This window comes from Arabidopsis thaliana, assembly GCF_000001735.4.
Source record: "Arabidopsis thaliana chromosome 1 sequence".
In the NCBI taxonomy this organism is placed as follows: domain Eukaryota; kingdom Viridiplantae; phylum Streptophyta; class Magnoliopsida; order Brassicales; family Brassicaceae; genus Arabidopsis; species Arabidopsis thaliana.
The window spans coordinates 13,081,998-13,097,809 of NC_003070.9; the positions used below are offsets into that span (position 1 = coordinate 13,081,998).

The 15,812-nt window shown below is 33.7% G+C and overlaps 2 protein-coding genes across 6 annotated transcripts; one reads left to right on the forward strand and one right to left on the reverse strand.

Annotated features, from left to right (window-relative positions):
- Positions 1 to 821: 821 nt before the first annotated feature.
- Positions 822 to 3,833, reverse strand: ARF15 (auxin response factor 15; the record flags this gene model as incomplete). The annotated part of the gene is made up of 14 exons (NM_001333160.1): positions 822 to 870; positions 960 to 1,147; positions 1,235 to 1,647; positions 1,752 to 1,890; positions 1,983 to 2,055; positions 2,145 to 2,258; positions 2,365 to 2,529; positions 2,605 to 2,695; positions 2,787 to 2,871; positions 2,950 to 3,093; positions 3,189 to 3,245; positions 3,344 to 3,439; positions 3,588 to 3,706; positions 3,785 to 3,833. The coding sequence occupies 14 exons, from the start codon at positions 3,831 to 3,833 to the stop codon at positions 822 to 824; spliced, it is 1,782 nt and encodes a 593-aa protein (NP_001319151.1).
- Positions 3,834 to 7,818: 3,985 nt separating this feature from the next.
- FANCM (DEAD/DEAH box RNA helicase family protein) lies at positions 7,819 to 15,289 on the forward strand (the record flags this gene model as incomplete). Of its 5 annotated transcripts, none has more annotated exons than NM_001333162.1 (23): positions 7,819 to 8,038; positions 8,113 to 8,401; positions 8,477 to 8,626; positions 8,714 to 8,796; positions 8,882 to 8,996; positions 9,101 to 9,192; positions 9,319 to 9,373; positions 9,447 to 9,568; positions 9,652 to 9,765; positions 9,852 to 10,045; positions 10,156 to 10,286; positions 10,382 to 10,442; positions 10,529 to 10,599; positions 10,684 to 10,733; positions 10,823 to 10,988; positions 11,104 to 11,231; positions 11,331 to 11,666; positions 11,755 to 11,821; positions 12,208 to 12,768; positions 13,267 to 13,710; positions 14,100 to 14,157; positions 14,298 to 14,444; positions 14,523 to 15,289. In NM_001333162.1, exons 1-23 carry the CDS (start codon positions 7,997 to 7,999, stop codon positions 15,079 to 15,081), a joined length of 4,035 nt encoding a protein of 1,344 aa, NP_001320963.1. In that variant the 5' UTR covers positions 7,819 to 7,996. The 5 variants fall into 5 exon arrangements, with proteins under 5 accessions (NP_001320963.1, NP_001320964.1, NP_001320965.1 ...); NM_001333163.1 differs by having other exon boundaries at positions 7,872 to 8,038; positions 8,113 to 8,405; positions 8,487 to 8,626; positions 14,523 to 15,245; NM_001333164.1 differs by adding an exon at positions 13,894 to 13,961 and having other exon boundaries at positions 7,872 to 8,038; positions 8,113 to 8,405; positions 8,487 to 8,626; positions 14,105 to 14,157; positions 14,298 to 15,081.
- Positions 15,290 to 15,812: the final 523 nt, after the last annotated feature.

Sequence of the window (15,812 nt, forward strand, 5' to 3'; positions counted from 1 at the left end):
GGGTACACGATACCCATGATTGTCCGATTGTAATTTCTTTACATTTATTTGAATAAAACATAGGGGCCAATTGCCTCCTATCACTCACCAAAAAAAAAATACAATTCAAGCATGTGAAATGAAGAAAAAACTCTTTACCAAAATATGAATACTCGTGATGCCGTTACACCCTATCTATGATAACTTTTTATATCATTTTCTGCCTCTACTTCTTTATTTTTGAATTTTCTCCAATCATGATAGTTGAAGTATCTATTCACACAATACTTTATTTTATGTATGATTACGACTTAGTAGTTTTATTTGAATATGAATTGGCCGAAACTCCCTAGTTTTCCATCATTATATATTAACTAGTTATGAGTGATGACACAATTGTAGTGATAGATTTAAGGAAATATTTACTAATAATATAACATATTTAACAGTATCATTTGGTTTATGTCTCCAAAATATCCGGTTTTGCAAGTACAATAATAGGTAGAAGAAAATCTTTAATTTATTGAATAACCATATACTTCGTGTTACACAATTTCCTTTTCAAAATATCATAAAATAAATACTATACTCAAATGTTTAGAATGTAGATGTGATCTGTAGATTGTATAAATTAGAAAGAAAGCTCAATATCACGACAACAAGAGGATTTTATTTTATTTATGGACGATGAAAACAAAAATACATAATACAGATGCATGCAACTACAAATAAGAGAAAAATAAAAATAGAACGAGACACCGGTAACATTTTCGACCCCTTTTTATTACATATGTTTTGATTCTTAATTCAACTTGAGAGACTCTTACTGGACTTCAAGTTTTTTACCTCCTCTTTTGAATATATATCCTCTTCACCATGTTGCAGAATTCACTACATGCAAACAACACAAAAATGAAATATCAATGCCTCTCAAGATTTTAACTAATCTTTCAATCGATAGAAATAGAAAGGAAACTCACGGCCATGGATCGTCTCCAACAAGCATCTCATCCTCGTCACTACCTGTGAAAATTATTTTCCATTGGTTGCGAGTTTGTAATTGGCCTTTGAGATCGAAGAGCTTCTCCAATTCTAGTATTAGCTGATCATATCCATTAAGAACACTTAAATCCACAGCTCTTCCTATTGTTACACCTTGCATTTGAACCTGTTCCATATCAAAATTGTGTGAGGTGAGTATAATGAGAAAAAGTTTCATATATAAGGAATAAGAATATATTGATCTTATACTTACTTTCGTACAAGTTCTAGTAGAACTGAACTGCTTGCTTTGGATTTTTGTTGGTGATCTCAAAGTTTGGCTTTGACCAAACTTTTTTCCTTCAGTAAGTTTCGAAATATCCGAGCCAATTTGTTCAATGGGATCTTTGATCACCGGAGGAGTGGCCAGAGAGACTCCAAACAACCTAAAATTAGTGCCTGCCTTGGTTGTTATATTTTCTTCTATTTGTGTAACCATTTGGTTATTGTAATTTCGTTTGGGCATTGGTTGGACAGGGTAGCTCATTAGCAATCTAGAAGGATTCATAGCATCTTCTGTTGTTTCACGATAAAGAAGAGAAATATTCATCGGGGAGGCCACGCTTAGTTGTCCAATTTCTTGTCCTTGTGTCAATATAGGAGGCAAGAGATGTGATGATGAAGAACCTTTATATAAAACAAGAATATTGAGAAGGTATTCAAGAATCTCAAATTCATTAAATAGAAGATTAATTCTTTAAATAAAAGATTATAAGAGTGTATTTTTATACCGAATTCATTAACTTCTCGTAAACGCTTGTTCTTGAGAAAAGATGATCGCGGAACATTTAACGCAGGCATTAAATGTTCGATCTCCCAGGGTGACACTTTATTAGGTCTCAAAAATGATGCAAATTCATCCCACTGCACCTGCAAAATTAAAGTTAATTAGTGATATGTTATTTATTGCACTCAAAAACGTATTCCTAAAAGAATGTTATAAAGTGTGAATGAAAATTTACTTCTAAGCTGCGCCAGTCTGAACACTTCCAATGAGGAGAGAAATTACTAACTCCAATAATTGTCCCAAAATATCTTAATCAATTGAACAAAATGTGTTATCATAGATAATATTAGACATTATAAATATATTTATGCAGAAATTCTTTTTCATCTAATGTTACCTTCTTTCAGATAAATCATCACCCTCAAACCGCATTGTAAATCTTGAACCGACATTGAACTTATTGTTCACAGCGTCTAAGAATTTGTCGTAACTGACAATAAATTGACTTGACCTGATACTTATAAAAACACAAAATATAAACCTATATGTTGAAGGAACTAATCTATTGATAAATCAATATAATCTAAAATGTGAGTTCAAATGGTTCTTTGAATTACCTTGGCTTGTAAACCACAATGAACATACATTGGTTATCAAAAGCATGCTTTGCGGAAGCAATTACCCCATGTCTCATACAATCTATTGATACTATTGATGAAGGTATATTCCCTTGTTGATGTCTTGCTCGTCTGATACCAACTCGTAACTCTCCAGTCTCTCCCCTAAAACCACAAGTAAATAGTTTAAAGTCCAAAACTCAAGAACCAAAAAATATATAACAAGAACCAATATTATACCTAACGAATACAATAACATCTCCTTTAACCAATTTTTTTGATGTTGTAAATTCATTCCAACCAGTTGTTAATAAATGTCTTTGCGGTGTACCTGCATGGAATAAGAAGATTATTAGTTACTTCTCTAGGATTTATTACTTCAATAGCTGTGGTTGAATTATTTGAATAAAATGAATTATTACCTCTATAGCTGTGTCTGAAGCTCCATTGATTACCATGGAGATCTATAGCAAGAAGTTCTTGTGCCGGTAGAGGCTGAGACATATCCTAAACAAAAATTTAATATGTTATGTCTAATGAAAGCTTAAAATTCAAATTCGTTTAAAAAGCTATAACATTAAATACCAGAGGAGGGAGACATTCAATGGCATGTTTTTTCGGAACAGAAAATACACCATTAGCACTTATATCAGAGGCAGTTAAAACCTTTGTAAAGGAATTAACTAATGGCCTAAATTGATTTTCATTCTGAGTAGGGATTACAACTTGCTAAACATTCAACAAAATCAGAAAATCAATGAGATATAATTGGAGAAAAATACAATTAACTGAAAATAAAAGAGAAATACTAAATTTTCACTTACAGTTGTATCTGGCATCAAAGTGATCTTAGCATAAGTCTCATCACTATTGTTTTCCACCTAAAATCAAACATCAAAAAATTAACTAATTACTTCTTTTTACAATGAAATCAAATATAGATATCATGCGTATTCGCTAAAACACAATAGAGATATACCTTAAGATGAATTGCAATAACACGACATTGAAGCTTAGAAGGAAGATCACAAATTGGTTGTAACTCATTCAACTCTTCTCTTGTAGATGCCTCAACCTGAAAAAGCCGTCAAAAGGTTTCATAGACGAGAGAGAGAGAGAGAAGAGAGAGAGAGAGAAGAAAGGGAGAGAGAAAGAAGAGAGAGAAGAGAGAAAGAGAAGAGAGGGAGAGAGAGAGAGGAGAGAGAGAGAGAGAGAGAACTCACAAGCTCTATATTGCCTTGAGGAAAGTAATAAACCTTTTCTCCAAGTTTTGGAATATCACACAAAGGTCCCGCACAGAGTTTCCATAACTGCTCGTACATATAGCTCTTGGATCTATCAACTGCCGAACAAAAACCAAAACATTATAACCAAAACAAGTGTTCAATAAGATAAAATAAAAAAAGTCAAAATTTCTTACTTATGCCTGATAATTCAGGTTGTGCATTCACAACGTTGCCAGTTTCCATAACCTCTTATCCAAAGATCGGTATACCAAAATATGTTATCTCAACAATTATTATACAATTTTCTCCCTTTCCTCAACTTCTCTCGCGACCATGAGAACGCAAAATATCACATTTATAGGTAAGAAGTATCAAAATACATTAAAATACTTCCTTAGATTTGATATTAAATTTAATAAGGTTACCAAAAATTTATAAAGGTAATTTAGAGAAATGTCATTAATATTTTGACTACACATAAGAAAATCAATTTTTTTATATGTTTATTGATTAACTTACCAAAATCATCATATGCATTATTCATATATAAGTTGAGTAATATAATACAGTTTTAATACTTACAATGAAAAAAAAATATTTGAATTTTGTTTATAGATAGCCATATAAATCTAAATAGGAGTTCTTGCTAGCTTTTTCTTTTCAACATATGCATTATTCATATATAAGTTGAGTAATATAGGAAAATTTTAGTACTTACAACAAAACATTTTTTTCTATGAAATTTGTTTAAAAGTAGCCATATAAATTTTAAATATGAGTTTTTGCTTGATTCTGATTGCATGAATAAGAATTCTCTAGCACCGTGATCAGATCTATCATATGGGATCTATGGTACATCTCATGTTAGCTTTTTTATTTTGCTTCCTCTTTAAGTTTTTAAGGATCCCTTATAAACCGGTTTTCTCATATATTGTCGCTCTTTGGAGAAATCTCCAAGGACATATTCCCTTTTTCATTTAGCTTCCCCTTTCCAGTTAGCTATGATGTGAATTTGTATGTATCCCATGACTATTAGGATGTCCTTGGCATCAGGGGTGGATCACCGGTGGTGGTGATGGTATGATGAATTCAATCAAAAATGTACAAGGGCTTCTCGCTGCCTCTCAATCCGAATGTCATTTAAGTATTTTTGCTCCATGTTTTATATTGATGATTATAATAGTTATAAATTATTATTAATGATAATTATTTAGCTTATAGATTTTTTTTATCATCTATAAAGAAATTATTAATTGAATAAACTTATTAAATTCATTAATTCAATAATTTAAATGACGAATCGTTTTATCTAAACCATTTGCTAAATGAATTAGATTGACTCATTATCTATTAGAAACTAAATTTCTATGGATATAGATTGGTTTGATTTGGTTTAACCAACTTGTCATCCGTAAATATAACACCCACAAAAAAAAAACTTATAACACATTAGTCAAACAACATAAAAATAATACGATATTTATTTGTATAGATTTGTCTGATCCGATAAGTTTACCTTACTTAATATAAATTAATATATATATTTAGAAATTACAATTAATATGATATATCTTCACTTAATCTTTAAAAAATAATATTACATTTAAAAAACATTACATTTTAAAGAAAAATATAGTCTCACGATGTACCGCAGGTTAAATTTTAGTTGATTATACAAAATACCATGCCAAAAATATATTAATTCTTTAGAGATATTAATTCTTTAGCATGTCTCCACACGGCATCAGCAAAGGGACAATTAAATAGAATATGATTCACCGTTTCGTATGCTAGAGATATGGGTGTCAAAATGGGTCAAAATTTATGGGTCAACTCAACTCAACCCATGAACCCTAATGAGTTGAAAATTTTGACTTAAATGAGTTGATGGGTCAAATGAGTTATTGGGTCAATTGGTTTGATGAGTAAAATGAGTTGGGTTGTAATGGTTAATGGTTTCAATGGTTTACCCAATTAACCCATCAAGTTTTGTAAAATTGAATTAAACCAACCAAAATCTCTAAACCAATGCTAATTTAAGTTTAACCAACACATCTAAACCAATTTAATAAAATCAATATTTTTCCAAATTTCTTAAATATACAAGCGATGAAATTGAGAAAAAGTAAACCCGTGATTTTCCCGCCAAAAACGTAAATCCGTGATTTTCAAACCAAAAACGAAAACTCGTGATTTTCCCAACAAAAAACATAAACTCGTGATTTTCCCGCCAAAAATGAAAACCCGTGATTTTCCCGCCAAAAACGTATAATGGTAATTTTCCCGCCAAAAACGTAAACCCGTGATTTTCCCGCCAAAAAACGTAAACCCATGATTTTCCCGCCAAAAACGTAAATCCGTGATTTTCCCGTCAAAAACGTAAACCCGTGATTTTCCCGCCACAAACGTAAACTTGTAATTTTCCCGCTAAAAACGTAAATCCATATTTTCCCGCCAAAAACGTAAACCCGTAATTTTCTCGCCGAAAACGTAAACCCGTAAAAAGTGGAATCCGTAAATATCCTAAGTTTGATGATAATGAATTAATAATTATTAATAATGATAATTATTTATTATTATTTTATAATAATAATTAATTAAATTATTACTTAAATTATTACTTAACCCATTTAACAACTCAACCCATCAAATTAAATGAGTTATGGGTTGACTCAACCCATCAAATTAAATGAGTTATGGGTTGACCCAACCCATTTAACAAAATGAGTTGGGTCAACCCATAACTCATTTAACAAAATGAGTTGGGTCAACCCATAACTCATTTAACCCTAAACTCATTTGATTATAAGTTGAGTTGAGTTGGTTTACCTATTTTGACACCCCTAACTAGACAACCTTTTTGACAATTTATGTGAAAATTATTCCAAACTTTTTTATGCAGCAGATTATTGTTAAAGGTTATAAAAAGCACATTAATTAAATAAATAAAAAATGGCAAACAATCAAGACATTACTTTTCTAATGCTATTTTATCATCTTCGATGTATTTTAATGAATTTTTATTTTAAGACTATGCGATACGGTCCAAGTTAATCATTAAAGTTAGACTAAGAAAATTTTTCTATAAATAATTTTGGATTTTTAACCGTTATGAAATACTAAATTCAACAAAATCACCAATATAAAAAAAGGGATTTACAAAAATGGCATTAAAAAGTTTTTTTTTTCAAGAATAGCATCTCTTTTGAAAAATTCCACAAATAGCACTCAAAACTTTAATTAGATATTAAATATAAATAAATAGTTTAATTAAATAAATAAATCAAAGTAAATATTTTCCGCCAATATTTTTTGTCAAAATTTTTCCGCCAAAAAATTTCCGTACCAATTTTTTCCGCCAAAAAAAATTCCATAAAAATTTTCTCGCCAAAACTTTTTCTGCCAAATTTTTCCCGTCAAAAAAATTTCCGTAAAATATTCCCGCAAAAAAAATTCAAGAAGGTAACTACCAAATTCCAGAAGGATGTCATATAATTCAGGAAGGCTTTCATAAATAAAAATTTCATTCAAACCTTCCTGAATTTTGTATAATCCTTCTTACATTTCAGAAAATGATTATTTAAATTTTGAAGGATTCCACAAAATTCAGGAATGATTCTACAAAATTCAGGAATGATTTCATGAAATTTAGGAAGGGTTTCACAAAATATTTTTTCTAAATTTCGTGAAACTCTTCCTGAATTGCTTAGAATCCTTCTTAAATTTTGTAACATCCGTCTTGAATTTATTTTATTTTTGGCGGGAAAACTTGGGCGTAATTATTTTTGGCGGAAAAATATGACGATTTTTTTGGCGGAATTTTTTTTTGGTGAGAAAATATTGTTGAGAATTTTTTGGCGGGAAAAAATTATCGGAATTTTTTTGGCGGAAAAATATTGTCAGAAATTTTTGGCAATAATTTTTTTATGTATTTTTATTTTTTTTAATTATTAATTTTATTAATTAAATATAAAATAATTATTTGAGTGCTATTTATATCTTAAAAAATTTTTTATGCTATTTTTGCCTAAAACTTAAATATGTGCTATTTAAAGAATTTCTCTATAAAAAACCATTCGTTGATTTAATATATCCAATAAATAAATATTATTAGCTATCTAATGTTCAATGAAATTTAGAGATTTAATTTTGAAATGTTCCCATAAATATATATTTGCCTATTTAATATAGAGAATTTTCTCCACCTTTTTTTTTTAACTTTCAATTTTCTTCCAAAATTTGCCCGCCATTCTCTGTGTCTCTTCGTCTAAGGGTTTCTTCCAAAGAACGACGACAAAACCACTGAACCTAAAATCCGAAATCCAAAAGATTCATGCGAAAAAATCGTTAAAGAGTACCAATTTCAGAAAGTTACATTCTTACAGAGAACAAGTAATTCCCCAGAAATGGGATCTAGGGTTCCAATAGAAACCATCGAAGAAGACGGCGTAAGTTCAAATCTCTTTCTGCGTTATTGAATCAATTTTTTTGATTATTCAACTTCTGGGTTTTTCTCCTACAGGAATTCGATTGGGAAGCAGCAGTCAAAGAAATCGACTTGGCTTGTCTTAAAACCACAAACGCTTCTTCTTCTTCGTCATCCCATTTCACTCCTTTGGCTAATCCACCAATTACGGCAAATCTCACTAAGCCACCTGCGAAGAGACAATCTACTCTCGATAAATTCATCGGCAGAACCGAACATAAACCGGAGAATCATCAAGTTGTTTCCGAGTGTGGTGTTAACGATAACGATAATAGTCCTTTAGTTGGGATTGATCCTGAGGCAGCTAAAACTTGGATTTATCCAGGTTTGTTGAGATTGTTAACTTTATGATAAAACTTTTGTAAGTGGTGACGAATAATGTTGTTTTGTGGTGTTTTAGTGAATGGGAGTGTTCCTTTAAGAGATTATCAGTTTGCTATAACGAAGACTGCTTTGTTTTCGAATACATTGGTGGCTTTGCCTACGGGACTTGGTAAAACGCTTATAGCTGCGGTTGTTATGTATAATTACTTCAGATGGTTTCCACAAGGTAGAAGAATCTTCATCAAGTAGCTATGGAAATATCTTGCTTAATGGTTTAGGAATGTAACTGAAAAGCTGTCATTGTTGTTGTTAGGTAAAATAGTATTTGCGGCGCCTTCTAGGCCTCTTGTGATGCAGCAGATTGAGGCGTGTCATAATATTGTTGGAATACCACAAGTATGTGATTTCTCTTTAAACAGATTCTTGACGTGTTGTGTTTGACTCTTTAGATATTGAGAATTTGTTTTGCTTTGGACTGTAGGAATGGACGATTGACTTGACGGGTCAGACATGTCCTTCGAAAAGAGCTTTTTTGTGGAAAAGCAAACGGGTTTTCTTTGTCACTCCACAAGTGTTAGAGAAGGATATACAGTCAGGTGATGCTCGGGTTATTCTATCAACATTCTGAGCTGAAATCTATTAATGCTTATTTAGTTTGTTCTCAAATTACCACTTGTTCACAAAGACTGTCCCTTTTCAGGAACATGTCTTACTAACTACTTGGTTTGCTTGGTGATCGACGAGGCACATCGAGCTTTAGGGAATTATTCTTATTGTGTTGTAGTTCGTGAGGTTTGTTCTTCTTTTATGTGTTTGGACTTTTAAGTATCTTTCCTTTGCTATCTATATCTGTTTTTTTCTATCTCTTCATAAATGTAAAAATGATCAAGGTGACCAACTAATGCATTTAACTTTTAGTTGATGGCGGTACCGATACAGCTGAGAATACTGGCTCTTACTGCAACTCCTGGATGTAAGTGATTGACTTTCTTCTTCTTGGGGGTTATTATATTTCTGCACCCATTAACGGTAGATGTTACTTTCAGCAAAGACACAGGCCATCCAGGGTATCATTGATAATTTGCAGATATCCACACTTGAATATCGAAATGAGAGTGACCATGATGTTTGCCCTTATGTCCACGACAGAAAATTAGAAGTCATCGAGGTTCAAGCTGGTTTCTGCATTTTCCATTTGTGTTCCTTTCCAAATTGATGTCTAATAATTTTAGTATCTTTCTGGCAGAGCAGGTTCCCTTGGGTCAAGATGCAGATGATGTATCGAAACGCCTGTTTCATGTTATACGTCCATATGCAGTCAGGCTTAAAAACTTTGGGGTTAATCTAAATAGAGATATACAAACTGTATGTGCCTCAATGCTTATATCTTCACCAATAGCGTCAATGCTCACATTTTCTTATCTATGCAAACATCAACTCATGTTTGACAGTTAAGTCCACACGAAGTACTTATGGCAAGGGATAAGTTTCGTCAAGCACCTCTACCAGGCCTTCCCCATGTAAATCACGGAGATGTAGAATCTTGCTTTGCAGCTCTTATCACTCTTTATCATATTCGTAAGCTCCTTTCTAGTCATGGAATAAGACCAGCGTATGAGATGCTAGAAGAGAAATTGAAAGAAGGGTATGCTCTTACTTTCTTCTGTTGAACTGATTTTTGGGATGGCTTCAGTGGTTTTAGGTATAATAGCTTTTGATATCAAGAGCATCGCCTAAAACTATCACCCTTTGCAGGCCATTTGCTAGGTTGATGAGTAAGAATGAAGATATTAGGATGACGAAGCTTTTGATGCAGCAAAGGTTGTCACATGGAGCACCAAGCCCAAAATTGTCGAAGATGTTAGAAATACTGGTTGATCATTTCAGTATGTTTTCTTTTTGAATTTTGATCTGGAGTTGATGTTAGTACTCAGCTGGTTTTACAACTGAACATTGATATGATCTTATTCTATGGCTGCAGAAGTGAAAGATCCGAAGACATCACGGGTCATTATTTTCTCAAATTTCAGAGGAAGCGTAAGGTCAGTATAATTGTTGTTTGTTTTCCCTTGTTTAGTTGCTCATCATATTTCTTCGTTAGCATTCATCCGATTACGTTACTCTTCAGAGACATAATGAACGCATTAAGTAATATTGGAGATATGGTCAAAGCAACTGAGTTTATTGGTCAAAGTTCAGGTTTGTTACTCTGATTTTTTCATCTGAAATTTCCAGTTACACATAAGTATCATTTATAATTGTTACAATATATGTTTCGTGCAGGTAAGACATTGAAAGGCCAGTCGCAAAAAATTCAGCAGGCTGTTTTGGAGGTATGTCTGTTTCCCTGTATCTGATTTGAACTTTGGTTTTTTTTTTTTTTTTTACATTCTCTTGTATGATAAACTCATCTTTCCAACAGAAATTTAGAGCTGGGGGGTTCAATGTTATTGTCGCAACATCTATTGGTGAAGAAGGCTTGGATATCATGGAAGTTGACCTAGTTATATGTTTTGATGCTAATGTATCTCCTCTGAGGATGATTCAACGGATGGGAAGAACTGGAAGGAAAAATAATGGTCGAGTTGATATCCTTTAGCTAGCTTGATTTCCATTACAAATCTTTGAAGTTACACTTTTTCATTGGAACGCTATATGCGACGTCTTTGAAGTTACACTTTCCATTCCTTGACTAGCCTTTACTAGTTCTTGCTTGTGAAGGATCAGAAAAGAACAGCTATATGCGAAAGCAAGCAAGTGGACGGGCTATTAAAAAACACATGCGGAATGGAGGAACAAATAGTTTTAATTTTCATCCTAGTCCAAGGATGGTAAGAGCTTTTCTTTTTTGATAATTTGTTTTCCTTACCTTGTTGCTTCAGTTTTCAACTTCTCTTAACTTCAGATATCTCTGTCATGTGTTATTATAGATTCCCCATGTTTATAAGCCAGAAGTTCAGCATGTTGAGTTTTCAATCAAGCAATTCGTTCCACGTGGAAAGAAACTACAAGAGGAGTATGCCACTGAGACTCCAGCTTTCCAGAAAAAGCTTACACCTGCAGAGACGCATATGCTCGCTAAGTATTACAACAACCCCGATGAGGAAAAGTTGAGAGTGTCCTTAATTGCGTTCCCTCACTTCCAGACATTGCCATCCAAGGTGCACAAAGTAATGCATTCACGTCAAACAGGCATGTTAATTGACGCTATGCAGCACTTGCAAGAGCCAACTTTTTCAGAACAGAGTAAAAGCTTCTTCACTGAGGTGTGGTTCAAAATCCTGGTAAACTTTTGTTTTTCCTTGCTTTCTGTGAATTCATTTTTCACTTACGTGGAATCACTTACTTTAATAGTTTCGAGCTCCTTTGGGTGAAAGAGAAGAGCTTGATACAGGTCTGAGGGTTACTAATGATCCAAAAGGTAAATATAGTCTCATTGATCTTGCCGAAGTATCAATTCTTAAAGTCGCATGGATATATATTCATTCCTAAACCAGCTCGTAGGAGGTCTGTATGCTTATAAGCTATCAGCTAGTCGGAGGTCTATAGGCTATAAGCTATTGAACAATGACCAAAAAGCCTATTTTAGGATATACTATCTGCTCTTTTTAGGTATTTTATATAGCTTCATGTCACTTCTCATCAACCCAAATGAAATTGCCAATAATTTATAGGAAAGATGCTTATAGACTTTGATCAGATAGCTTATTGTCTGGTCAATAATGTATCTTTGCATTGCATATATATGAAAATCAGGCCTTTCGTTGTAGTGTTGAAACACATCCATTCTATTGTATTAATGTGCAGATCTACACTCTGTCCGTGATTTGGAAGTCAACACATCACAGAGAAAGGCAAAACAAGTTGAATCTCCCACAAGCACCTTAGAGACAACAGAGAAGGATTACGAAGAATCTTCACCCACACACCGTTATCTTTTCAGTTCAGAATGTGCATCCGTTGATACTCTGGGGAACGTCTTCGTAATGCCAGTTCCTCTTTTATTCTTTCCTAATGTTCTGGAGTCAGACAATACGCCTCTGCCTAAAACAGAAAAACAACATTCTTGCCGGAATACATCTCACATTGACTTAGTTCCAGTAGATACTTCGGAAAAACATCGGCAAGATAATATCTCATGCAAGTTAAAGGAAAGATTCTCGCCAGACGGTGCCAGCGAGACACTAGAGACTCATAGCCTTGTGAAAAGGAACTCCACCAGAGTAGGTGAAGATGATGTAGCGAATTCTGTTGGAGAAATTGTGTTATCATCGGATGAAGATGACTGTGAGGGATTGGAGCTTAGTCCACGGCTCACTAACTTCATCAAGAGCGGCATTGTTCCAGAGTCACCTGTCTATGACCAAGGTTAGTGTTATCTCTTGAACATTTAGTATGTGTTAGAGCTGGAGATATAATCAGATACGAACAAATGGTTATGATATCTACTTGAGTGTTCTTGCATCAATCATGGTGTTTGGAGTTGCTGTTGCAATAGGCTTCAACCACAGAAATTTGGTAGTAGAAAAGTTTTATATATACATAAGGTTCTATGAGAAATTTAGAGAAATCTAGATATGCAAAACACACATTATATTGATGAGTAAGTTGAATATGAAGGTCTGTTGTATTTAAGATATACTAAACATTTTGTTATTTCAGACTAGAGTAACCACTACGAGAACAGGACATATATATAAAGCTTTTCTAATCCTATTTTCTTAGTGCTGATTATACATTTGAATCTATTTGTGCAAAGAAAAACTTAAAGTGAGCTAATAAGCACCATTTGTACTTACCTTTAGCAACTATAACTACCTAACCATAAGAACTTATTATGTGGTAATTACATCTTTAATGCTGCAGGGGAAGCGAACAGAGAAGAAGATCTTGAATTTCCTCAGCTTTCTTCACCCATGAGGTTCAGTAACGAATTGGCAGGAGAGTCTTCTTTCCCTGAGAGAAAGGTTCAGCATAAGTGCAACGATTATAACATTGTGTCTACAACCACTGAATTGAGAACTCCTCAGAAGGAGGTAGGTTTGGCCAACGGAACAGAATGCTTGGCTGTTTCTCCTATTCCTGAGGATTGGAGAACTCCCTTGGCGAATCTGACAAACACAAACAGCAGCGCTCGCAAAGATTGGCGGGTGAGTTCTGGAGAAAAGTTAGAAACTCTTCGACAGCCTCGCAAGTTGAAGAGACTACGTAGACTTGGAGATTGCTCGAGTGCTGTAAAGGAGAATTATCCTGGTATTACAGAGGCAGACCATATCAGATCTCGTTCTCGCGGTAAAAAGCACATTAGAGGTAACTGGTTCTGTATTTTCTTTTACTACATTGAAATGATCTGGGAGTTGACAATGACCGAAAATTTACGGATTCTGATGTTGCTTAACATCACCAGAATCTCCCCAGTATATGTATGTATACCAATTGGTTTGATTGATTAGGAATCCATAAGATCTTAATAGAATATTGCCAGTGTCATAGTGAAGTGGAAAAGTGCTGAGAGTTGGTTTACACTTTCTTCTGTTGCTTTTGCGTTGGTGACAAAAAAGGTCAATTTTCAATTAAAATTTGAGTTATTTGTGGTATACATCTGCGTTAGATCAATGTCTTGATGTGCTGAGAGAAATGAAACATTTGTCATGTTGATCTGTTTGAGTGATTGCTGCTTGGTTGCTCTGTGTCTTAAGGTAAGAAGAAGATGATCATGGATGATGATGTCCAAGTCTTCATTGACGAGGAAGCTGAGTAAGTTCTTCTCTAATCTAAAAATAAACATCTGATGGTCTTTCTTACTTCCACAAAACAGCGAGAGACAACATAACAAAAGTAGTCTTTCTGACTACAAAGTTGATGTTAGTTGTTTCAAACCTCTCTATTTTGATCAGGGTCTCTTCGGGAGCAGAGATGTCGGCTGATGAGAACGAAGATGTGACTGGCGATTCATTTGAAGATAGTTTCATAGATGACGGAACAATGCCTACAGCAAATACTCAAGCCGAGTCTGGTAAAGTTGACATGATGGCTGTTTACAGGTACATACAACCAAAGATATCTTTCTTCTACTGCGAGGTCAATGAGCTTATTAAAAATCACAAGGTATCCTTCCACAGGCGTTCTCTTCTCAGCCAGTCACCATTACCGGCGAGATTTCGTGATTTAGCCGCATCAAGTCTGAGTCCTTATTCTGCTGGACCCTTGACGAGAATAAATGAGAGCAGAAGCGACTCAGATAAATCATTGTCTTCTCTTCGAACACCAAAAACAACAAACTCTGAGTCAAACCAAGATGCAATGATGATAGGAAACCTTTCGGTAGTACAAATCTCGTCAGATAGCCGGAAAAGGAAATTTAGCTTATGCAACTCGGCGAATGCCCCCGTGATTAACTTAGAAAGCAAGTTTGCAGCTCATGCACAAGCCACGGAGAAGGAAAGCCATGAAGGCGTGAGAAGCAATGCAGGTGCGTTAGAGTACAATGATGATGATGATGATGCATTCTTTGCGACACTAGACTTTGATGCAATGGAAGCACAAGCCACATTGTTATTGTCGAAACAGAGATCCGAAGCAAAAGAGAAAGAAGACGCAACGGTTATACCTAATCCAGGCATGCAGAGAAGTGATGGTATGGAGAAAGATGCACCATCTTTTGATCTTGGTCTGTGGTGATTCTTCTTTCATACGAAGATACTAAGTTATGTATATAGATTGACAAAGGAGACAGTAGAGCATAGGCATTTGGATGTATGTTTTGTGTATTAAGTTTAGGTATATCCTATTGAAGTACAGTGCTTAAGGCAGTGCACATGGTTAAATCAAGGTTAATGCCTCAATTCGTTGAACCCTTTAAGTAATGACACAAATATGACTACATCGGCCAACACTCTCACACCTCTCAACCCTAAACTGACATTACAAAGCAACATTTACCATTGGCACGAAAAGAAAACTAAAATAAAATAAAAGAATTAGATGTACAATAGACGCTATAAACTCTAGAAATTAATAATATTGGGATCATAAAATTTTATTAATTTATAATGATATTAATATAGATCTTATAATTTTATATTTATTAATTTATCGAATAAATGAATATTTATTAATTTAAAGAAATATTTATGCAAAATATAATACTATTTTTTTTATAGAATTTTCTTTATTTAGATTTTCTATGCTTTATTGTTTGCATATTCAATTATGTTAAATTTTGGTTATTAGAATAGAAGTTGAACTTGAAGTTGTGATTAACAATCCTAGTTATTAGAATAGAATAGATGTAAATAGTCTACTCGACCATCTGAGTGCAAATGAAGCATGCTTAGAGTTTAGAAGAAATTGTAGCTTATATCTATAATGTTGGTGAAAAAATTGAAGACGATAATGTAGAATCTTTGGAA